Genomic DNA, 25,627 nt, shown 5'->3' with positions numbered 1-25,627 from the left:
TCAAGAGCAAAGACTTATGGGAAGAAGAAACGCCATTTTGAAAAAGCCATATTACTAAATACAAAAGTGAGTTCAGCGATCTGTTAAAAGACAAAATAACATTTAAAAAAAAGGGATATAATAAACAGTACAACATATATATATAAAAAACTAAAAATCCAAAACATTCGTCCCATATCTGAGTACAGGCAAACAGATAAATGCTTGTAAAAAACAAAATCTTACGGGAAAAATAAACATCTTAAAAAAAAGATAAATCATTAATGCAAAATATAAACGTATATAACCAAAACAGAAAGAATAAAAAGAATATTATCAAAATTAAAAAAAAACATCTATAAACAATGATGCTAGTAAAAAAAAACCGGACCCATAGATCAAAAAATAAAAAGTTATAACCCAATTTCATAGGTTAAAACTTAAAATAGAAAGATATCCTCTCTCCGAAAAATCTTCCACATAACACATAGTTCAAGTTGCAGTAGAAGATCGAAATTCTCCAACAAATTTCTTCGCTTCTTCCAGAGTGTTGAAAAATCGTTGACTGTTGTCGGGCAGCACAATTCTAAGCTTCGCTGGATACATTAAAGCTTGTCTAAGTCCAATCGAATGAATCTCTGCCATCACTGGTTTAAAAGCGATCCTGGCTCTCATTACTTCAAAAGAATAATCCTCAACAATTCGAAATTGAAAGTTTTTGTAGGAAATCATACCTTTTTTACGAGCTAGTCGAATTAAAAGCTCTTTCTCACGAGGATAATGAAGGCGAACAATCACCGCTCGTGGTTTATCAGGCACAGACGAAAACCTCGCAACTCTGTGAGCGCGGTCGATAACAGGTTTAGTTTGCAAACCTTCACCACCGAAAATTTCCCATAGTAAATTAGAGAAAAATTCAGTTAAATCACCGGACTCAACTTTTTCGGAAAACCCGATAATACGCAAATTCTGTCTGCGAGATCGATTTTCGAGATCAGAAATTTTAAACTTATACTGATCTACAGTCTTAAGAGTCGATTGTACATTCTTATCCAACACTTCAATTGTACGTACTTTTTCAACAATTAATTTTTCAAGAGTCGCCAACTTATCTTCATGCCGCTGAATAACCGATGCCTGCGAGTGAAACTTAGTATCAAGCGATTTAACAGCTCCTTCAAGTTCAGACATTTTCGTGGTAAACGTGTTTTCCAAACTTGCCATTTTACTTTCCAAACTTGCCATTTTACTTTGCAGCTTGTTATCCAAACCTGCAAGTTTAGTGTCCAGAAGATTAGAAATTGTTTCAACAGATAAAGGCTCCTTAGACGATTTCTTACTTGTAGCCATTTTAAGTTCGACAAAGTTAGATCAAATATAGTTTTAAAAGAAAAAAAGTCAATCGAAAATATCAACTCATTTGATTAAATTCGAAAAGATTAGATTAAAGGGTGATTATAGTTAGAAAAGTGAAGAGCGCCTAAAAGGCAGATGTTTACGTCGCCATCTTGAAACTCCACCCCCGAGATCATCGTCTTTTATGCAAGTCATTCAATGTCGTCAGCAAATCTCAGTTTAGTGATGTTCCTCCCTCCGATGCTGACTGTGCTCACATGCTCTTCCAGGGAAACACTCATGATCCCTTCCAGGATGATGTTGAAGATAATGGGGGAGAGGAGGTAAACTTGACGGACACCTACAGAATTATGGAACCATTCCCCGATTTATAGAGTGCATTGAATTAAAACAACTGTGCTGTAGAATAAGTTGTAACAGCTGAAGTTGAACAATAATACTACAACGAAATACATTGTGGGGTCAAGGATCAACCTTATCTACACTCCGATTGCGACAATAATAGAGGTGAACAGAGGGTTCAACTCACTGTAAACAACTCCGTGTCAGATAAAACATGAAAACGCAAATGTTGTAGGCATCGTTCAGACTCGGCAACACAGAAAGCAAAATAAAAGAAGTTTTAGCAAGGAAGTCAGTAAAAGGATCACCCCACCACAATAATAATGCGAAGTTGTACTTCAAGGGCTTTAACAGCACTGCCGTTCCTGCAATGTTTCACATGCAAACCTTTGGGCGTTAAGTGAATACACCGGTGCTCCGATTGTGAGGCCTCCTCCGCATTGGTTGGAACAGACGCTAGCTTATTAACCACATCATTCAGCTCTTTAGAACTGTCCTTGCGGTCACCTGGAACACCAGTTCCCAGCACGATTTTATTCCCCTTCTATTTCCCAAGCTACGTATCTATTCCAGGAATCCTCCGTCGCCAAGATGTTCGGACATGAACAATCCGCTAGCGCCGTCTCCAATATCACAACAAGAACATCGATTCCTCAAGATTGCGGTAATTTGTGGCTGCAAAGGGCATCTGCATTATTTAACATCTTGTCAGCGATAGGCGGCACAGTCCATAATGTCCAGTTTGATGCTGGGAAATGATTTGATTGGCCGTTGAATGGGACAGATTAAAAAAAAAGTTCTGCAGATAATTGAATTCATGAACAAAGCAAACAAATTACAGGAGGAACCAACATGTCAGGCAGCATGGATGGATAGAAATGGGAGGTCAATATTTCTGACCGAGACTCTCCATTAGGTTTGGAAAAGACATGGGCAGAAGCCAAGTAGAAAGCAAATGTTCCGGTGAAGGGGAGGAAAATAATCTGAGCGAGAAACATGAGTTCAGCTGATTGGGGTGTTAGCCCAGAATAAAGGACAGAGATTGGTAACGAGCGGATCTTGATAAACAGGTAATGAGGGCGTGGTGGCCGAGAATGCACGAGAAGCGCAGCTGACAGCTGGAAAATAAAGGGGAGAGTGGTGAGAGAATCGCTGAGATTTTTCTTTCCCCGGTGGTAAGAGAAATGGATTTGCAAAGCATGTGGTTCAAGAATACTAGAGGCATTATAAGCTGTTATTTCTTTAAGCTGAGTTGGACTACTCGTTGCAGAATTGAAAGCTACGGGCCAACGTGCCGGCGCCGAGATCTGAAGTGTGATTGAAATAGATGGACACCTCCAAGTCCTGAGTAGGAAGGCGTATAGAGCAAATGATTCCGAAGAAGCCGCCCCTCAATCTACGTCGGATCCTACTAAGGTAGACCAGACCGTACGGGGAGCATGGGTTTCAAAACATGATCAGAAGGTTTCGCAGCTGATAATATCACCTGGATGGACGGCTTAGAGTAGTGGTGCCGGTGGAGAGGTGGAGTACGGGCCGATGCGGTGTTAAACAAGGTAGCAGGGAGACGGGAGACCTGTGGAGTGCTACACGGAATCAATAGAATCGCACAGAGAGAGATATGCAAAAGCGGAGATGGAGTGCATGGTGGCGATATGGCTTTTGATGTGACATAGGTTATGATATTTATCGTTCATGCGGAGTCACGTGGTGTGTTATCTGAGGACAAGAAGACCCAATCTCATTTATTATTTGGGTATTGATCGGTAATGATACCCTTTATGAAAATAGAGCAGATAATGTTTGATGTCATCACCGATCATGATGGAACAGAATTTCTGTTTACTGTAAAATATCGGACTCTCCCTCTGCTTTCCACCCGTAACGTTCATGAGGAACTGCTCATCCAAAGAAATTACAGAATGTAATAGCGCTTCCGCAAGTGCTACTGATGCAGGAGATACAGCCCAGATTGCCGGGAGGATCAGTGGCATTGCAAACGATGTCGGTAGACAATCTGTCGCTGGAGTTCGAAAGGAGAGGTATACAGTCAAGGCAGGTGTCAGAATGGAACCAAACATATCTGAAGGCGGTCGGGAAAGTTTTCGGCTTCGTTGACAAAATTGATGAGCTGAACGTCAATGTAAGGGTTGAACGGATGGGGTCGGGAACACAGACTCAGGACCACATTCTCGGAGCTGCACCGATGTACGAGGACGGGCAATAGCACCGCACGGTGGATCTGTGGGGCACAATGCACTTTAAAATTGCAGGGTGCTCTGATGGAGCAGAAATGGGAAGACAAACCGGCGAATGACGGAAACCCACTAAGGCTGTGTGAGGGACCTCTGTATATAATTGCTACCTGTGAGTTCTGAGTGGAACAAGGTTTGCTCCGGACCAGTCGGACAGAAGGTGCCTGCAGTGTTAGTTAGGTCCGGGTGGGTGAGGCCGCTGATTCAGAAACTCCGCGCAACAATGAGGGTAAACGAAGGTTTTACTACATTTATTAGCTGCTCCCTTAACTTGGTCTGTGCAACGGCGTAAAGGCCGTGTTTGTACAGCAGCTCAGAAGCTGCAGAAGGATGCCCAGCTGTCGCAGCGACTCTGGTGGAGGCACACATTTGGTAAGATCAGACACCGGATCCCACACAGAGTACACAGTAAAAGGTGCCCACAGCAGGATGAAACTTCCCGAGACGATCAGCAATAAAACGAGCAATTTCCTGCATTTCTCCATCTCCGGGTCTCTGGTACACTGTAAATCTCCGGGAACCCGCGAGCTCTGTTGGTGACAAAGACGTGCCTGACGGTGAGGCCGTTTGTCAGCAGAACTAGCGGAAATGGGAGTATAGGGATGAGGAAGTAATAAAATTGGTCAATTTGGATTTAGATATTTAAATCAAATATCTCTCCATACAAATAAATGGATAGATTACCTGCCAGTATTACTCTGCGAGCCGAAAATACCAGTAAATATTCTTCAAATAGCTGATCGCAGTCACTATCCCCAAAACGACAGCCGCAGTTTTCCCGGTGCAATATTTTGTTTTCAGCTTCTGGAAACAAATGGCGATAAACCGATCAAAGGTGAACGTGACGGTGAACCAGACCGAACAGTCGGTTACGGTGTAAATCAGAGCCGCTTGGATATTGCACACCTTGGGCATTGAGCGGACGGAAACGCAGTATGACATGCACATAAGTGGAAATTTGCTGAATGTCAGGTCCAGGATAAGAACTAGAAGATCCGCCGCTGCTATGGCAACCTGGTAGCAAGTGACAACTCTGGAGAGGCCGCACTTTCCCCGAGACAGGATGAATATGGTCACCATGTTCGCTGCGAAGAAAGGAATCAATCAGGGTAAACACATCAGGAAGGGTTCTCCTAAAGCAAACATATACTGTAGACCACTTTCTTGTCAGTAACAATGTTAGGAATGATTGTAGAAGACGGCTGAATATAATTATAGCATTACCATTCAATAAACCTTAACGCGATCAAATACTGTAGACAACAAGCCAGTGGAATATTATCACATAGATTACCATTCTGTAAACTTCTACCATTTTGCTAATTACTGTAAACAATACAATCTGTTAGATCAACAGATAACGATGGCTGATGATTAGGGAATTACGTACATGTCGAGGGAAAACCAGCTGAATGATGTATCATCTGTTCAGTCTGCATAACTTCATCTGTCGTGAAATAAGTGTCCTTGATTTTCCCGCCCCCCACTTTTAGCTGAAGCACAGATTCCCGTCCATGATTGTTACGCAGGGCGCTGGTTTGCAGAGAGAACAGCGACCCAAAGCACAATTATTGCATCTCTCTTCCTGCTGTCGACATTGAGTGAGTGATTATCCGCTTCAAATCATGACAGAAGGCCCATCGTCTCCTTGTACTTTTTTCTTCATATTTGTATGCTATTCATCAAAGTACTGATAATGCGTTATGTTTTCAGCACCATTGAAACTGTCAGAGACTCCGAGTGACAATTGATCAATAACAGAAGAAGGTTAACTGCTCACATACGTGGATACAGAACAGGCGAGCACAATCCTGTACAGAAGAGGAATCATTTTGAGAGATATTCACAATTAGACAACGTGCACGGCATGCTATTATGGAACTACAGTCAATGGGGCAACTTGAAGAATGCTGTTAGGATATCCCGAGAGTTTAGAAGAGGGAGGGAGTTCTGTTTTGAGCCGAAATGCGATTAACCTTTTTGATAATATGTTCGATACGTCCGAATATCCTAATAGCGGAAAGACCTGGATAATGTTCAGGAACCGATTAGCCATGAAAACAATGGGAAGTGGGACACAGGTTAATTGCAAAAGAATCCTGCCAAAATGTAAAGTTTCAACTCTCTTTGACAGGCTGCTGTGTGCGACAATCTTCTGTAAGTTTACGCATCAGAATTATGAACCTTCCGTCCAGAGCATTAACTTTCTTTAACAATAAAGTTTATTTACAACACACGAACACAAGATAATAAATATTTACAAAACAGTAGCTACATTCAAAATTACTATATGGTTGCTGCCGTCTTTAAAACAGTCATTCCGCCGCCGTGACCACCGGCACGGAAATTCGACAATGTGTCCGCAACGACCCCGTGCTCCCTCTCGAAGGAGAGCCAGGCACGGTCGTGTGCTCCGAAAAGGGGCAGGCCTTCGGCTCCGGCAGCGCCCTTTCATCTTCCGTCACCTAGACCCGTGAACGGCCATCTTGACCACGACCAGGAACAATCCGACCCGGAGATCCTCCTTTCGACTCGCCCCCTTCCGGACTGGGAGCGCGGGACTAACATGCAGCCGGAAACTCAGCAGCAGCCCTTCAGAGCATTAGGTGAGACAGCCTGATCACAGCACACGGTCATAAGCCATTCGATCATGGCCGATGTATTTCCTACCAACACCGTTCTCCTGCCTTCCCCACTTATATTTTGATGTCCCTATCCATGAAGTACCTATTAACCTCCGCTCTAAATACAGTACATCTAATCATTTGATGTCAGTAACAGTCTGTGTCAATGAGGTCGTCAGCACATTGCATCTGACAATAGAAATTCCCCCTCAGCTCTGTTCTGAAAGAGGCAGTCATCTATTCTGAGGCTGCACTCTCTGGTCCTGGACTCTCCCACTGTTGGATACATCCTCTGCATGACGGCTCGATCTGAGCGTTTCAATTCCAGGTAAGCTTCCCCTATCCCCCTGCTCCATCCTCCTAAACTCCGGCGAATACAGGCACGGCCTCATGCTTTCAATCGCTTATTCTCCTCAACGTGCTCTGGATGATCATCACTGCCAGCACAGATTTTCTAAAACAGGGGACATCAGCACCGTAAATTAACAAAATGCATAGCACAAAAATTTGCTTAAATGGTATGTGCGACAGCAGTATTGATTATTACTATCGAAGGTGCACGTGAGAAGGAAAATGTGCAGTTACGTTATCTTTGGAAAGAGACTCACCGGGAAGAGCAATTATATCGAGGATGGGGAAGAAAATCACTTCAATGGCTCTGAAGGCATGTGAGACTCGATCATCTAACGTTATCTAATTAATATCTATAAAAATATATGGAACCTTCCAGAAGATATTTTTCCCATCTCCTGTTATATTCCAAGTTGACTTTCCAAGATTCTGATGCATCACAGAACAAGCCAGTCTGCCCTCACTCTCCTCTTTTGTGCAGCTCCGGATCTCTGTCCGTTGCAGGAGAGGCTGCTGTCGCTGAAATTGGGGGAAGTGACTGAAAGGATTAGTAAAGTATTAATAAGAGAGAGAAAAACACTCCTGTGACGTCAGCAGACTACCTTGAATTGACGCATTTATTTCTGACTGTAATTAATCTGATTTGTGATGTGCAATAATTCTTTGTTGTTTTACACAGCCTTGTTGAGACAGCACAAATCTCAGCACCAATTTGCAGCATTCTTTGAAATATTTTGAGTATTTAAATACGTTAAACGTATGTTTAAATGCATCCATTATATGGAAACAATTGTATTTACTATATTATTCACAACAGCGGACGTCAGAAGAAAATACATCTGTTTAAAGCTGTAGATGATGCAGAATGGATATCCTATACTAGGCTCCCCGGCCTCTTTCATTATCTGCAGCTCTGCACACAAGCCGCACATGCTTTCATAGTTCAGTTTCTTTATCCAAAAATCCACTGAAAAATGACAGGAATTACTTTCCTGCAAATAGACCAAGTAAAAGAGATGTAAGCCGCTCCTTTCCTCCGCTCGCCTGCATGTCACTGTTGGGCCCGGATACCCGACCTACTAAACCCACTACTCCCCCTCCACCCAACCGATCAGGGTCACGTGTAGCTATGGGAGCTGGTTGAGGATGGCCGCATGAGCAGCTGATGAGTATCACAGGTCCTGGTTAAGTGACCATTGACTCCGGACAGATCATCTCTGAAGAGTGCTGAAGATCGCTGGTGTCTTTGAACGCAGCAAAGATTCATTACCGAGTTGCTCATTGACAATAGAATGAGATTGCGTTTGAGATTGCAGATTGCAGATTGCATCAACAATCCCCCAGATTGCAGATGGAAGCTAGAGGAAAATGTTTTAATTCCTTGCTTTATGTATGCAACATAATTCAGTTACATGTTGCATGTCGAAAGTTCACAGGAAATTGTTAACGCATGTCACTGCATAACGTCGAACAAATTTAATACTTGTTACTGAAAGCTGAGAGGAACGGTGGGCAATGTTTTGTTCTTATTGCTGTGGGGAGGGGCTTCCTCTGGTCATTGTTCAACAGCGCTGAGCAATGAGCGCTTTGCACCGTTTCTGTGGTGTAGTGGTTATCACGTTCGCTTCACACGCAAAAGTTCCCCAGTTCAATCCTGGGCAGAAACATTGTTTGGACTTCAATGTTGGGGATGAACTTGCGACTCAAATTTTCATTTCGTGCTCAAGTTCATTGTCATGAGCATTCAGGTCATAAATGTCAGGAGGAATAACCGTGTGCTGCAAAATTTCTAAACTACTTAACAATGTTAAATTGCTTGCTTTGTCTTTACCTGTGTATTGCTTTGCTTCCTAGTCATATTACAGACTGTCTGTACAAATTCTCCACCACACTATTCTCGTTCCCCTCTGTCACTCGTTCCCTTCCTTCTCCCTCTCAAACACACTCAAACACACAGACGCTCTCTCTCTCTCTCTCTCTCTCTCTCTCTCTCTCTCTCTCTCTCTCTCTCTCTCTCTCTCTCTCTCTCTCTCTCTCTCTCTCTCTCTCTCTCTCTCTCTCTCTCTCTCTCTCTCTCTCTCTCTCTCTCTCTCTTCTACTCCTTCGATTGCCCATTTAAATTCGATGACGACGTCCACTCCTTTAATGGTGAGATCTTTGATGACTATGCAATCCTATCCTGGATCTACAAGCTCTATTGCAGGGTGGGCATGTATACGTAGTAGTCTTGGTAGTGATAGCAACCATGGCTGCATTTCTCCTGGCTCTATTCTACTGTCATCCGGTTCTTCTTTCCATCTCCAGAATACGAACCCAATCCCTACAGAGCTGTCGCCAGGTCATACGGTCAGCAGCAGCATCCTGCAGGTCTGCAGGTCTGATCTTTCAGTTTCATAAAGCATTCTTTATCTGATCCTCATAGCGCTTCATCCGCCCTCCAGCTGAGCGTCGACTATGATGTAGCTGGCTGTATAACACTCTGCGGGCTAGCCGACATGTGGGCATCCTGATCACGTGCCCCAGAAACTGCAGCTGACGCTGAGTAATCATGGCCTCAAATACTTCTGCCTTTTGTCTTCACATGTATTTCAGTGTGAGGCACCCGCTCACGCCAGGTAATTCCCAGGATGCGCAGAAGGCAGCTTATGTGCAAGCGCTCCAAGGACCTGATGTGACGGCTGTAGGTTACCCAAGCTTCACAGACATAAATGTGGGTGGTGACACAGATCGCTTGGTATACGGCAACCTTTGTAGAGGGACGAAGGTTCCTGCTCTGAAAGACTCTACGCCGAGGTCTCTCAAAGGCAGCTGATGCCTGTTTAATGCGGCTCCGGATGCCGTTGTCAATGCCGCCATCCTCAGAGAGAATGCTCCCCAGATACTTAAAAGATGGCACTACTGACAGCTTTTTATCACCAGCAGTGAAGGCAGGTAGAGTGGGTGAGACACTGGTACTCCACTGGCAAACCAGTTCTGTTAACAATATTCTTTTAATAGTAACAATATGTGATACGAGTTTTATTTTTCAGTTCAACTCAGCTGCTGATGCGAGAACAGCTCAATCCTGTGATGCTCAATTTATTTATCTCAGGACACTGCCTGTCTGTGCAGGTATATTCATTCATTCCATCATGAAACACATCCTCTTCATTGGAAGACTTCTATCCAACGGTCCCGATAAATTTCACGCAATTGCCTTGCCCCACAGTGTTGGAGAAACAATTTTTAACCAAATTTCTCACTTTGTTGTTCTGGAATTTCGACGAACTTTATACATTTTAATATGACATTGTGTTCAACATATTTTTCTCTGTAATACGAGTGAATCTGCAGATACTGGAAATAAATGAAAACACAAAATCCTGGCAGAACTCATCAGGCCAGACAGCAAATATGGGAGGAGGTAGGACTCCTGATGAAGGGTTTCGGCCCGAAACGTCGTCACTACCTTTCTTGAGAAGATAGCTTAGAACTGTTCCAGGAAGAGTATTTGCTTTCTGAGATATCTAACCGTACCAAGCTCATCAATAAAAAAAACAGATTTCATTAAGAAATAAAGTTATGAAATTTATATAAAATTATCTGATCATATCCGGTTTGATATATCTGATCGCAATATATGATTAATCAGTTTCCGAATTAGGATTGGAATCCGAAACAGAATGGAAAACTGCTTAACTATCTCTGGCATATGACACGGACATTGTTTTCTTTGGCGGCAGCACGACTCGACTATGTTCAAATTGGGATCGAACAGAAACGATTACTCATTTCTTTTTCCACACATGCAGTCTTACTAGCAGATTTTCTGAATTAAAAAAAACAGACATTGAAACAAACCTATGAATGTTTTGTAGCATCGGATAATATTGTTCTACTTCCTTCCTCTCCGTTAACCTGCTGTCGATCGTAGACCTATCCCGTGGAAAATGCGGTCTCTCCAAATGCATTACTCGCTACCTGGTGGCCATGGCTGTGAATCATCTGCTGTTCGTTATCCTGGACCTGATATGGAGACAGATTCCCATTGTTTATTACCGAGAATATCAATTAGTGGCCAGAATCCGCATATGTGATATACACGCCGTCCTTCTGTTCGCAGCCACACATTGCTTCGTCTGGTTCACCGTCTCTTTCACCCTTGATCGCTTCGTCGCTATTTGTTGCCAGAAACTGAGAGCAACGCATTGCACCGCGCGAAAGGCGATTGTGGTTCTGGGGACGGTCACTGCTGTGAGCTGTCTGAAGAATATCTTCTAGTATTTTATGTTCACTGGTAATTATATACTCTGGAATTTCCCGTGGCTTTGTAACACAAGGTACGGTATTTAGAATTCGTCTGCCTGGGGATCGGTAGAACTCCTTCATTATATCCTGACCCCTGGGGCAGCAATTTCTCTGATCCTGCTTTTCAACACCTTGACCGTCAGGCAGATTAAAGTGGCGAGCAGGGCCCGGAGGCGGCTCCGTGTTCAGAGTACTGCAGATACTCCACAAGATTCCGAGATGGCGAGCAGAATGAAATCCATCGTTTTATTGTTTGCCATTTCTGGTAATTTTATCTTGCTATGGGCACTGTTCATGTTCTCCTCTATCAACACACGGCTCCGCTTTATGGGGTTGAGGCCAGCGTACTTTCCGGATTTTCTTCAAGAATTGGGATTCATGTTCCAGCTTTTCAGCTGCTGCATGAACACAGACGAAGTTCAGGGAGCAGGTAAAGAATATGGTGAAATATCCCTTTGTCCTAATTTCAAAATCATTAAATGAGCAATGGAATGAAGCTTGTCCAACAATAAAAGCCGATTACGATGTCGTCTCTCTTTCGACAACTGCTTCTGATGTTTCGTGTTAAGGCTGTTCTCTTTCAGCTTTTACATGAAATATCTCGTTCAACGTCTTCTGCCAGAAATTATTGCGATTTAAATTCAGCTGCCGCTTGACAAGAATTTGTCATCATACCTTACTCTAACCTTCTTCCTCACTGTTTCGCGATATTTCTCATTTTAATTCCTTCTGTACTCCATCCCTTCGTGCTCAGGCTCAGTCTCGCGCCATTGTTGTTCTTCGCTTTCTATTTGTCATTCTGTATTCCATATGTTCAAGTGCAGTGCATCGTGTAGCAGAGACGTTCAATATCTGCGGAAAAGTAAATAAATATGATTTGAGATAGTACTTCGAAGAAATAGCTCGAAGGGGATAACGTACAGGTGTAAGCCAGTCCTGACCATGCTGGCCATCTTACCGGTCCTCTCTAATGCAGATTAACGGCATAAGGAACCTTTCCCTCAACATCTGCATATTTATGTGTCACGCTGAAGTTTAAGTTTATTGTCAATTGACTTTACATAAATACAATCACACCTAACACATTTCCTCTGGACCAACGTACGCTCACCCATCAGAAAACCACACAGAGGGCATTAAACAAATATTGCCACAAATATGATATTAAAATAAAATTCAAAATATGTGTAATGTTCACCATGGGTACATAGTAATCAGTAAACCATACAATAAACAGCTAGCACCTCGCTGGCCGGGTGACAACAGCTCGGTGGTAGGAAGATATTCACTAATCTCAGAGCCCGAGTAAAGAAAATGTTACCCAGTCTCCAGACCCAGTGCCAGTGCTTCAGTTCATTCGTACTGACGGTAGAGAGGTAAAGAGACTGTTGAACGGGTGTTAGGGATCCTCAACAATGGTCTGCGCCCTAAGTCCGCAACGCTCTTGGTAAGTGTCATTGTTAGGGGAAGGGAGACCTGCGACTCTGTTAGCGGCTTTCACTTTCAATACATCTGTTTATCTTTCAAAGATTCTATAAAGGAACGGAATTGTTTCTGATTTAGCAACTTTCTCTGGAAGTGCCAATCAAATATCAAACGCGTTTTCAGCAATAAAAAATGCTCAAGCGCTCTGAAAAAAAAAATTATAAGAACAAGACCAGAAGGCACACCTGCAGAATTTGGCACTTTCCTTATCCTTATCCAGCCTCCTCTGCCATCATGTGATAGTTCAGCTTGTATCCCGCAAAACTCCATCCTCCTGCGTTCTTCCCGTATCCTCTGACACCTTGATTAATCAAGAACACACCAAACTCGGGCTTAAGTTTCAACAATGACCTGTTATGCACAGTTGTCTGTAGCGATTAATTCCACATCTTAAATTTAAGCAGAGACAACCGTCTGTAGCAAGAAATTCTACCGATCCTGCTCCCTGTGTAAAAGAATTGTTCCTTATGTCTATTCTATTTGGTTATGCCTCAATTCTGAATTTGTGCTCTCGAGCCCTTGACTTATCTATTATAGAAAATATCTTCTCCACATCCAGTCTATCCACACATAAAAATATTTCGCAGGTTGCAATTCCAGAAAATCTATTTGGAAGCATTCTACAATTTATCTCTCTTAGGATCTATCACCTTTATCCTGTTATATTTATCCTAATATTTATATTGATCTATTATCCTGTCTACATGAATATATACATATATATATATCCCCATGATTATCGACAGATAGCTCGTACAACAAAGTCTATTTGCACCTACAGCTTCTTAACTCCATGTCACCTCCGTCTAATGTTTGATTTTGTTGTTATCATACAAACATACAACACCAGAAAACCCACAGCACAATACAGGCCCTTCAGCCCACAAAGCTGTGCCGAATATTATCTTATCTTGGAACTATCTAGGATTTCCGATAGCCCTCTATATCTCTGAGCCCTGTATACCATTCTAGGAGTTTCTTAAAAGATCATACCGTTTCCGCTTCCAGCCCCGTTGCCGGCCGCCCATTCCACGCACTCACCAAACTCTGCGTAAAAAAAAAAACTTACCCCTGATATCTCCCCTGTACTTATTTCCAAGCACTATGCTCTCTCGTGCTAGCCATTTCAGCCCTGGGAAAAAAGGCTCTGCCTATCAACACGAACAATGCCTCTCATTATCTTGGACAACTGTATCAGATCACTTTTCATCCATCGTCGCTCCAAGGAGAAAAGGCCGAGTTCTCAAAACCCATTCTCATAAGGCATGCCTCCCCAAGGCAGGCAACATCCTTGTAAATTCCCTCTGCACCCTTTCTATTGATTCTACCTCTTTCCTACAGTGAGGCGACCAGAAATGAGCACAGTACTCCAAGTGGGGTCTGACTAGGTCCTATATAACTGCAACACTACCTCTCGGCTGTTAAATTCAATCCCACAGTTGATGAATGTCAATGCACCGTATGCCTTCTTAACCACAGTGTCCACCTGCCTAACGGCTTTGAGTGTCCCATGAACTCTGACCCCAGAATCCCTCGGACATCACACTGCTAAGAGTCCTAGTATGAACTCTATATTCTGCCTACATATTTGATCTACCAAAATGAATCACCTCACAATTATCTGGGTCCAAATCCATCTAACACTTGTCAGCCCAGTTTTGCATCCTCTTAATAACCCGCTGTAACTTTTGACCGCCCTTCACACTATCTGCAACACCCTATCCAGGTCCACTTTCTCATCCAGGTCATTTATAAAAATCACGAACAGTAGGGGTCCCAAAACAGATCCCTGAGGCAAACCAGTGATCACCGACATTCATGCAGAATATGATCCATCTACAACCATCCTTTGCCTTCTGTGGGCAAGCCTGTTCTTTATACACAAAGCATTGTCCCCTTGCATTCCATGTGTCCTTACCATCTTCATAAGCCTTCACTGGTAGCTCATCAAATGCCTTGCTGAAATCCATATGTACGACGTCTATTGCTCTACCTTCATAAATGTGTTTAGTCATCCTCAAAATTTTCAATCAAGCTCATAAGGCACAACCTGGCTTTGGCATGCTGAATCTTCCGAATCATATTATGCTTCTACAGTTTTTCATAATTGCTACCTCTCCTGATCTTCTTCATAAGCTTAGCAACTTTTGAATTAAGAATCACAGGTTTATAATTTCCTGGGCGAGCTCTAACCTGTTCCTTGAATAATGGAACAACATCCACAACCTTACAATCTGGTTAGTTAATATCTACGTGTCCGGTTCAATGCCAGTTAAACCAGATCTTGAGGAAAGTTAACCCGTCAATCCATTTTTTTCTGTATATTAAGAACAAACGAATAACTACGCAGGGCGTATAAAGAACCGTTACATGAGTAGGAAATGAAAACATTCCGTCGACCGCAAGCGGAACTTGCCATTGCCGGATTCACAAAAGGCATTGGGGATACTTTACTGTGACTCACCATGAATACGTTGGAGATAACGATCTACGAAAGGGCCTGGAGAAGAATAATTTCCCGAAGTTTATTGAAAGCTTTTCCAATGACGTTAGTCATACGCTGAAACTTTCCGGGGCCAGACGACTATTTAGTACCAAATCTAGTTGCTGCTCAGCAAAGCAGCACATATTATGGGTAACTGTCTGTGGAAGTGGGGAGTTCCATCGAGCACGGAGTACGTCATCGGGGTCCGTACAATACTGTGGGCCTAAGGCCCGGGCTGTGCTGTATTCGTTTACGTGCTATATGATGCTGAATATCAACTTTAAACACCCGTGATTTTGCTGTGTGAAGCATTGATATGAACCCATTTGGAGTGTTGCCTGCTGCTCTGTTCGTCTGCATTGCGAGGAGGTTGAGTGCTTGTTGGGTTCAAAGGTGATTCCCTGATATATTGCCAGCTTAAGAAATATGATGATATGAAAAAAATAATTACGCAAACAGGGATTGCTGTTTCCTTTTTTCAGCATTAGGGCTGAAGGGAGAACGGGTAGAGGTGTAAAAATGAATGAAAATTCCAATCAATCGGATATATTTTCCCCTCACATGTAACTCAAAACCCTTGGAAGGCATCGTTTTATACGACGGGGGAGAATTTTAGAGAAAATGGATGGCACTTTCTCCGGCAGAACATACAGCCCTGGGACGATGTCGAAGCAGATATGATAAGAAAGTGTAAACAGCACTTCGGCAAGTGAACTGGCAGTACCTGTGATATGGACCGTGCAAACTAACATGTAATAGTTGGCAATTAAGATCGTGCTCTGCATAAATGTTCTGGGGCAAAAGCTCGCAACATGCTTTGTGCGGCTATACTTCATTAGGGATTTGAGGAAATTTTGCTCGCAACAAATACACTCAGAAATCTTCTATAGTTGTACTGCGGAGAGCATTCTGACAGGTTGCATCACTGGCTGTTATAGAGGGGCTAGTGCACAGGACCGAAAGAAGCTGCTGAAGGTTGTAAATCTAGTCGTTTCCATCTTGGGGAATAGGCCACAATATACCCGGGACATCTTCAAGAAGTGATGTCTCCGAAAGGCAGCGTCCATGATTAAAAACCTCCTGCACCCTGGGCATGCCTTTTTCTCACTGTTCCCATCAGGTAGGAGATACAGAAGCCTGAAGGCACAAACACAGTGACTCAGGAACAGCTTGTTCCCATCTGCCATTCGATTCCTAAATGTACATCGAAGCTTTGGACACTTCCTTACTTATTTTAATCTGCAGTATTTCTGATTTTGCACATTAAAAAAATCTATTCAATATACATAATTGATATACATGTTTATTTATTATTATGTTTTAATCGTGGACGTGTTGAAAACATTGCTAACACGATTGCCGATATTGAGGGAGTGACCCTGCCTGTGTGGTCAGTGACCGGTCAGAATACTCAGTGAGAGTACCAGAGTGGTCAGTGATGTTCTACCAGCAGACGCGATCAATCTGTTTGCTCTATGTTGAAATGATGCGGCACTTTGAAGGGATAAACCGTGCCAGTCATCGCACTCGCTTTCGAGAGGTGCCTTAAAATTGATGGTTTGTTGAAAGATTTTCCAATGAAGTTAGTCTTGCGCTGGAACTTTTCGTTCTCAGCTGACCACAGGTAAGCAGCCTGAGGACTATTTTGTACTAAACCTAGACACTGCTCAGGAGAGCAGCATATATTATGGGTAAATTTCTGTGGAGATGGGAAGAGTTACATCGAGGACGGATTACGTCATATTGTCCTGACAATGTATTGGGCCGAAGGGCCGGGGCGTGTTGTGTCCGGTATATGAACAAAATGACGCTGAATATCAACTTCAAACTCCCATGATTTTGCGACGTGAAGCATTGATATGACCTCATTTGGAGTGTTGTCTGCGGCTCTGTTCGTCTCTATTCGTCTCTATTTGGAAGAGCTAGGGTGTTTATTGTGTTTAAAGATGATTCTCTGACATATTGCCCGGGGTAATGAATATTTAATATGAGAAATGGTCACGCAAACAAGAATTGTTGCTTTCTCTCTTTTTTTTGCAGCAGTATGGGCTGAAGAGAGAATCGGCAGAAATGTAAAAATGAATGAGTAATACAGATCTGACAGAGATATTTTCCCCTTACCTGTGAATCATAACCCTTGGAAGGAATTTGTTTATACCGAGAGGAAAATTTCAGAGGACATTTCGATCGTGTTTTTTCAGGCAGATCGTACTGCCCTGGGACGAGGTCGAGGTCGAGGCCGATACGGCAAGAAACACTTTGTACATCAACCGGCAGTGCTTCCGATGTCCATCATGCAAAGTAACAAATAATAGAGAAAATTATCATCGTGCCCTGCATAAATGTTGTGGGACAAATGTTCTGAACCTGCGTTGAAAAAGTCTCCTTCACATTCACCACCACCTCTGATCTTCAAATATCCTATGTGTTCTAAGTCGGACTATCGTGGGTATACGTCCAGGATTGGCGCTGGGACATGAGACTTGTTTGCTAACGCGCATCAGTTACATTGATTGGATTTGGAAAGACGGCTAAGTAGAGACAAATCTCCATGAACGCCAGCTTTATCGTCTGGAACATTAAACCCTTCCCTCCGTCTGAGTCTATAAATCCCTAAAGGTAGCCGCCAAGTTGGAAAGAACAGTTAATAATGTCCTCCGTGTTTCTTCCATTTGCGCAGACCAGAGCAAAAACAAACTGACGATTTTGATATTTGAGATACCTGGAGACATTGATTCAATAAACACCAATCTAAAATTTGCACCGTCACATATATAAAAAAAACAGTTATGTATTGTTCTATTCAGACATACAACAGAATAACAGAGAGGTGTTTTTTTTTTACAAATTTATACTTATTCGTTTCTGCTATCATCAGACGTCCCGTTACGGTTCCGTTCGGCACAATACCGTGAAGAATTACTGTACCGTAATGGTGCTGAAGAGATTAAGGAACATTTTGATGGAATGGTAATTCAGTATAAAGGAACGACTGGATCAGGCCGAGTGTTTATTCGATGGAGTGGAACACACTGAAGGGGACATGAGGCATAGAATACAAGAGACTAAAATATTGGTACACAAATTTAGAGGGATGGGTTGTTTTCCGGCGAAACTGTATCAGAGGGGAAAATACACCCTTCTTCCTTCACCAAGAGGGATTTTTCTAATCTCTAACATGCTTCCCGATTTATTGGCGAATGCAGAGAATTTCACTGAATTTCGGAATTATCGACAGGAGCACTTGGACAGGGGAGACACATAGATCTCCTGATCAAATGCACTACTTACATGGTTTACACATTATCCGTGATTCCGACATCACAAATCTATATCCTAGCGAGCGGTCCGGCTCACACTGTTCCAGGAAAAACGCTCCTGGCTGCCTGAAGTAATATTTCACCCCACCACACTGGTAGTGGTCAGGATGTTATACATGTGCTCAGTGATACTCCGTAGCCGGATTGGAATTGGATTTATTTTACTATTGTCACAGGTACCATAAAGCAGTGAAATGAATATTCATTAAAACGCTTGTAATGCATAGTGTCCGTGCAGACCAAATCATTATACAGTGCATTGAAGTAAAACAACAACAAGGTGTAAAAGGTACAGGTGAATAGTAAGGCACAATACAACAAAACGATTCATTGGAAGTTCGTTTCAGTCTTCCCTGCTCTACTCTCGCTGCAGCAGGAGATAAAACCGTAAAGGAGTCAACTCACTGTAAGCACCTTTAGGGACAGTGAAGGGAAGGAAAAGAAGCTGGAAAGTGTAGGCAAGTCAAGCGGAGGGGGAAAGCAGGTGACTAGGGACGCGAAAAGAAAGAGAATAATAAATAATGCCGAGGCCTGATAGCTGGAAGTCGTGGAGCTGAGGAAGCGGAAACTGGAAGGACAGAAGTCCATGAAATCAATTAAAGAGTTCTGATGATAGTGGCCACTTCATGAGGGACTGTTTGCCAGAAATGCGCGAGTAGCTCACCAGACTGACGGGAAAGTAAAGGGAGAGCTGTGAGAAAACCGACGAGATTGCTTACCGGCGGTAAGACAAATGGATGTGCACGTCATGTGGTTGGAGGCTAGCAGAGGGTTTGTGAGGTTTCACTCCTACAATGAGTTGGGACTCATCGTGGCAGTATTAGACGCTGTCGACCGACATGCCTGTGAGGGGATTCCAGAGGGAGGCGGTGAATTGTTGCACAATCTTCATCAAACCTCTCTAAGATAGTAAAGGCCACACTGGGTGCGTGAAATTTAATCAATAACCCCGAATGTTTCGCAGGTGAAAACATTACTTCACCCGAACTGATGGCTTCGTGTCTTAACGCCTGTGAGAGAGATAGCGTACGGACAGCTGTAATATTGAGGGACTTTGTAGGACTAGATGCGTCCTATATGGAGGGACCAGAAACCAGTGAATTTGCGCAGACAAAGATCTTCAGAAAGCGGAACTGGGGGAGGGAAAATGCGTCTGGTGGAGATCGCGTTGAAGATGGCAGAAGCTAATAAAGTATATTGCCTGCGGAGAGTACTGGAGTAATAATTGTGATCAGAGGTACACTGCCTCCATCATTATATTAGGTGGGATAGGCTGCTTCTGGATCGCAGGAAATGCTGGAGAAGATGGTAGTGGAAGCGAATTTCCGTTAACTTTAACAGAGAGCACACCTCGAATGCCTTGGATGGAAATACTCATCGGGCGTAACCGTAGAATGAAAGAACACTTTTACAAGTATCGGGGTGGCAAGTGATATATTCAAGAAAGCTCTGGGAGTCAGTGGCTTTGCAAAACATTTCGGTAGATAATCGGTGTCTGGAATTGAGGACAGAGAGAAAATAAGACGACAGTGGTGACAGAATGTGACCAAGTTGATCTGAGGGTGGAGCGGAAAATTTCAGGCAACGTTGATGAAATTGGCGAGCTCAGCGTCGAATTCAGTCGTCACTATCGGGATTGAATGGGTAGTGTCGGGAGCACAAACGTCCTCGTAGGAGTAAGGCCTGATAACCGAACGCATGTACGTCTGCACGGTGGTAGAAGGAGGAAAGATGTACGAAGATCTGCAGTGAGCTTCGATGAAGCAGAGATGGGAATGAAAGTCGGTGAATGAAGGAAACGCTGCGAGGCTGTGTTAGGGAACTTTGTCCGTAATTGTAGCTTGCGAGGTCTGGGTGGAACAAGCATAGAGTGGGACCGAAGGTGCCCGCAATTTATTGAAAAACACTTGTGCCGGGTAGGACATTCCGCTAGTTCACAGCTTCCTCGCAACAATGAGCGCGAGCGGAGATTTTACCACAATCTTTAGCTGCTGCCTGAACTTGTTCTGTGTAACAGTGTAAAGGTCCGTGTTCGTACAACAGCTCAGAAGCTGCAGAATGATGCCCAGCTCTCGTAGGGAATCGGGCGGACGCACAGACGTGGTAAAGTACAGCCGATTCCACGCGGAATACACCGTGAAAGGTGCCCATAGCAGGATGAAATTTCCGGAGATAACCAAGAGTAAAATAAGGGACTTCTTGCGAGTTTCCATCTCCGGGTCTTTGGCACTTTGTCCGCTGCCGGTAGAGCGAAGTCTCCTGCGGGCCCTGCTGGCGAGTAAGACATGTCTGACAGTTAAGCAATTCATCAGGAGAACCAGCTCAAATGGGATAACAGGGTTGAGGAAGTAATAAAAGAGATCAATTTGCATCCCGATATATAAATTCAAATAATGCACCCTGTTCAGACAAATGAATGGAGCAATTATCCACGAGTAATATCCGAAGAGACTAAAATACCAGTAAAGATCCTTTAAATGGCTGATCACTGCCACTGCCCCCAAGACCACGGCTGCAGTTTTCCAGGTGCAATATTTCCTTTTCAGCTTCTGGCAACATATTGCGATAAATCGATCAAACGTGAAAGCAACTGTGAACCAGACCGAAGAGTCGGTGACGCTGTAAAGCAAAACAGCGTGGATATTACAGACCGGCATGCGGAATGACCAGACGACAACTTCCACTGGCAAGTACGCAATCAGAATCTTGCTGAGTATCAGGTCCAGGATAAGAAACAGAAGATCCGCCACTGCCATGGCAACCAGGTAGTAAGTGACAGCTCTGGAGAGGCCGCACTTTCCCCGAGACAGGACCAATATGGTCACCGTGTTCACTGCGAACAAAGGAAACAATCTGGGTAAAGACATTAGCAAGAGTTTTCTTAAAGCAAACATGCAGTGTGTGCCAACGATAGGAATTAGTGGGATTAGTACAATGGTAGCGATGACCAATCAGGAAGAGATCCCTTAAAGCAAGCACATAAAGCAGACTGGTCTTTTTTTTTGTCTGTAGAAATGTTAGAAATGATTGTACGAGATGGTGGAAAGTAACGGCAGTGAATACCATTCAATAAAACTAAACCATTTTGCAAACTAGCGTAAACTCCGTGCAATCTGTTGGATGGAACGTCTGTAAAGTGACAGAAAGTGCAGAACACTGATAACTATAAGAACGTAAGAAATAGGAGCAGGAGTAGGCAATTCACCCTGTCGAGACTGACCCCCCCATCCGATAGATCTTCGTTGATGTGTCCGTAAACTCAGCTCCATTCATCTGACCATTCCTCATAACCCTTAATTCCCCCACTATCTAAAATTCTATATAACTGTACCTTAAACATATTTAGTTAGGAAGACTCAACTGGTTCCCTGGGCGGAAAATTCCACAGATTCGCCACTCACAGTTTCTCCTCATCTCCGTCCTAAATTTTATCCCCTGAATCTTGAGGCAATATCTCACAGTTCGAGTCTCACCTACCAAGGGAAACAACGTTCCTACTTCTAATTTATCTAAACCCTTTCAAAATCTTATATGTCTCTATATGGTCACCTCTCATTCTTCTGAATTCCAGAGAGTATAATCACAGGCGACTCAAACTTTTCATCTCTAGGATTAGGGTTAGAGTCAGGGTATGGGTGAACGTCTATTGCGTTGTCTCCATAGCCAGTGTATTGTTCTTCCGGTATGGAGACAGGAACTGCACTCAGTGCTCCAGGTGCCCTCTCACCAGTACCCTGTATCGTTGTGGCATGATATCCCTGCTCTTGAGCTCAATCCCTCCAGCAATGAGCGCCAACATTCATTTGCCTTCTGAATAAACTTTTGTGCCTGCAAGCCAACTTTGGCTTGACGATTGTCAGATTTTGTACGGGCTGCGGAAAAAAAAAAGATCTGAATCCAGACCCTGAACTGTCATGAAATAAGTGTCCTTGACACCCAATACGTGTACCTGAAGCACAGGTTCCTGTCCCTGATTCTTACCGAGGGAATCTGGATTGCAGATCGAGCAGGAGCCCGGAGACTTAGCACTAACCCTTCTTTCTGTTTGCCCACATTGAGTGAGTGAGTATCAGTTTCCAATCATATGTCGCAAATTGCCTCTGGCAATAGAAATTCTTCCTCTGCTCAGTTCTGAAGGCGGTATACGTCTATTGCGAGGCTGCGCTCTCTGGTCCAGGCCTCTCCTACTTTGGATGCAGACGCTGCATGACAGATCTGTCTGAGCGTTTCAATTACAGGTAAGCTTCCCCAGTTGCCACAGCGCATCCTCCTAAACTCCAGTGAACCGTTTATTCTCCTAAACCTGCTCTGGATCATCGCCACTGCGAGCACATATTTTCTTAAACAGATGTCCGCGGGTTTGTCAATTACCAAAATGCACATAGCATAACATAACATAACATAGCATAACATTATTATGAGATTATGAGAAGGAAAATGTGCTGTTATATTCTGTTTCATATGTTTTCTTTGGAATAACTCACCGGGAAGAGCAATGATGGCGAGGACAGGAAAGAAAATAACTTGAATGGCGACTAAAACATACTTGACCCGATGATCTATCGTTACCGAATCATCATCTCGGAAAATATATGGAACCATCCAGAAGATATTTTTCCCATTTCCTGTTATATCCCACGCTTCACTACTCAGATTTTGATCCATGACAGAACGAACCAGTCTCTCCTTACTCTGCCTCACACTGCAGCTCCGGAACTCCTTTCGTGACAGGAGGTGACGTTCTCTCTGAATCTGGAGCAACTGACGGACAGGACCGCTTATTAATAAGGAAGAGAAACTCAACGCTGACGTCATCAACCTACATGGAACAGACGCTAATTATTTTAGATGAAATCATACGAAGGGTTAACCCTTGGATTTTCTCTTAGCAGAGCATCAAGTGTGTAGATAAGTGCTGGTGTCATTGCGTATTTTGGAGTTGTAACAAATAAATTCAAAAAAAAAACTAAATAATACCTAACAATAAATAAACATTTTGGGCGACTGAAGTAAGTTTAAAGTAGAACAAAATGGCACTTATTTATTCAACAAATATATGCATTTTCTGTAAACATATATGTATCCCGTGTAAGGAAGGAGGTAAATTAATCAACAATCACAGAGTCAGAGTATGATGGAAGTAGCTGGTCAGCAAAAGGGTTTCCTCTAGTACAATATGGATTAAATCACTTACTAATCGATAAGTATTCTTGGCACATTATCTGTCTATGGCTTGCCCAGCGGCTGATTGGGATTTCTCATGTCATTCCGGTATAGCAGATACAATAGTAGCAACAAAGTGGCAGATGCAGTTCAACCCAGATAAGTGTGAGGTGGTTCATCATGGTAGGTCAAATATAAAAGATGAATAAAATACAAATGGTAAGGTTCTTGGCAGTGTGCCGGAACAGGAGGATGTTGGGGTCCGAGTTGCAACTGCATAGGACCCTGGTCAGAAACCGCTTAGAGCACTGTGCTCTGTTCAGGTCGCCTCACTACAGGTAGGATGTGAAAACCATAGAAAGGGTGCAGAGGAATGATATTTCCTGGATTGGGGAGCATGCCGTATGAGAATAGATTGAGTGAACTCGGCCTTTTCTCCTTGGAGCGACGGAGTATGAGACATGAACTGATTGAGTTGTACAAGACGGTGAGAGGCATTGAAGTTGTGGATGCTCAGAGGCTTCTGTCCCCAGGGTTGAAATGGCTAGCACGAGAGCGCACAGTTTTCAGAAGCTTGGTAATAGTTACAGAGGAGTTCCCAGGTGTAAGTTTTTTTATGCAGAGGGTGTTGAGTGCTTGGAGACGCCGGGCTGCCGGCGACAGTGGTGAAGGTATATAGGATAGGATCTTTTAAGAGACTCCTGTACAGGTGCTCAGAAGAATAAAAGGCTATTGCTGAGCCTGGGTACTTTCCAAATTAAGTGGATGTTCGGCACAGCTTCGCTGGCCGAAGGGACTGTATTGTGCTGTAGTATATTTTATGTTTCTGTGCTTATGTATTTACAGTGCATCACTTCATTGTGAATTCCTGATGCTGTTGAATCAGAAATGAAAAATGAAAAAAAAATGTATTCCTTCCAGTCGTTTCCCGTTCAAGGGGCTACGCCGCAGTCATACAGACATTATCACTGTATTGCAGCTGATGTATTTACGCTGCGTGAAAAGAGCCGGTTATATTCCAAGCTCTTCTCGCCGTATTCTGATAAATGACCGAATGGGCATCTGCATCTTTCTGCAAAATCTATTTATTTTCTTGGCAGGCAAAGGGAAAAATCGGTAACTCTCTTCAATTTACGCTCCATTGAAGATCACACTAAAAATGAACAACTAAGTGTGATCTAAGTCGGTCATTCGGGTATTTTTTTTTATTCTGTTACTTGAGCAGCATCCACATTCATGTTATTTGAAAGGCGATGGAAACTGCGCTTGTTTTCTGTTTACGAAGTCTGAAAACATGGTATATCTGTGAGTCAGCAAAGATAGAACGGGAATTGGTGAAGCTAATTTCTTCTCGGCTTGTACTAATCAATTAATGGGAATCAACGAAACGGGCATTTAATTCGTAATTTTCATCGCAATAAATTTGAAAGAAATGTGTTAAAGCTGTTGAACGTTTGTTTAGTATATAGGTCACATCAAAACATATTTCTTCGTCAGACAAAACCTCATACAAGCACTGTTGTGTATTGCATGCTAGCTAGTGAAATAAAGATATTATTAGATTCTCCTCTCGGCACCATTACGTCAATATACTGAATACAAGCCGTACATGATTATGGAACTCAGTTTGTTATCAATTCAACAGTGATCATATTTAGTACATATAGATCACAAATTTGTTTGGTATAAAGGTAACAAATTCCTTTAGCTTTACAGAAGCTATGCGACCCACGCTCAACGTGTAAACACTCACTTTCTACGCTCTTCTCGGAGTGTAACTACAGTCGACTAAACTAAAACACAGCGAGCATTCCTCACCAATAACTTGTGTTAACTGATATTCTTTTAAGCATATGATCTTAATCATTTCATGCAAGAAATCCCATCAATGATGGCAAATACAACTGACAGCAGTTATATTTGCTGGCATGTGAGCGGGTATTGACAATTCAATATGTTACGAATGTGGTCCGACCTGCC

General features: G+C 43.1%; 1 protein-coding gene and 1 non-coding gene across 2 annotated transcripts; one reads left to right on the top strand and one right to left on the bottom strand.

The window, feature by feature from the left end:
* The first annotated feature begins 8,501 nt into the window (after positions 1 to 8,501).
* trnav-cac (transfer RNA valine (anticodon CAC)) lies at positions 8,502 to 8,574 on the top strand. The gene has a single exon. It is a non-coding gene; the product is annotated as a tRNA-Val (tRNA).
* An 11,844-nt stretch (positions 8,575 to 20,418) lies between these two features.
* On the bottom strand, positions 20,419 to 23,149 carry LOC132386182 (probable G-protein coupled receptor 139). The gene is made up of 2 exons (XM_059958473.1): positions 22,969 to 23,149; positions 20,419 to 21,317 (listed from the first exon to the last, which is right to left on the bottom strand). Exons 1-2 carry the CDS (start codon positions 23,147 to 23,149, stop codon positions 20,419 to 20,421), a joined length of 1,080 nt encoding a protein of 359 aa, XP_059814456.1.
* Positions 23,150 to 25,627: the final 2,478 nt, after the last annotated feature.

Source organism: Hypanus sabinus, unplaced genomic scaffold (genome assembly GCF_030144855.1).
Source record: "Hypanus sabinus isolate sHypSab1 unplaced genomic scaffold, sHypSab1.hap1 scaffold_105, whole genome shotgun sequence".
NCBI lineage: Eukaryota > Metazoa > Chordata > Chondrichthyes > Myliobatiformes > Dasyatidae > Hypanus > Hypanus sabinus.
This window is presented reverse-complemented; position numbering and strand designations above follow the sequence as displayed.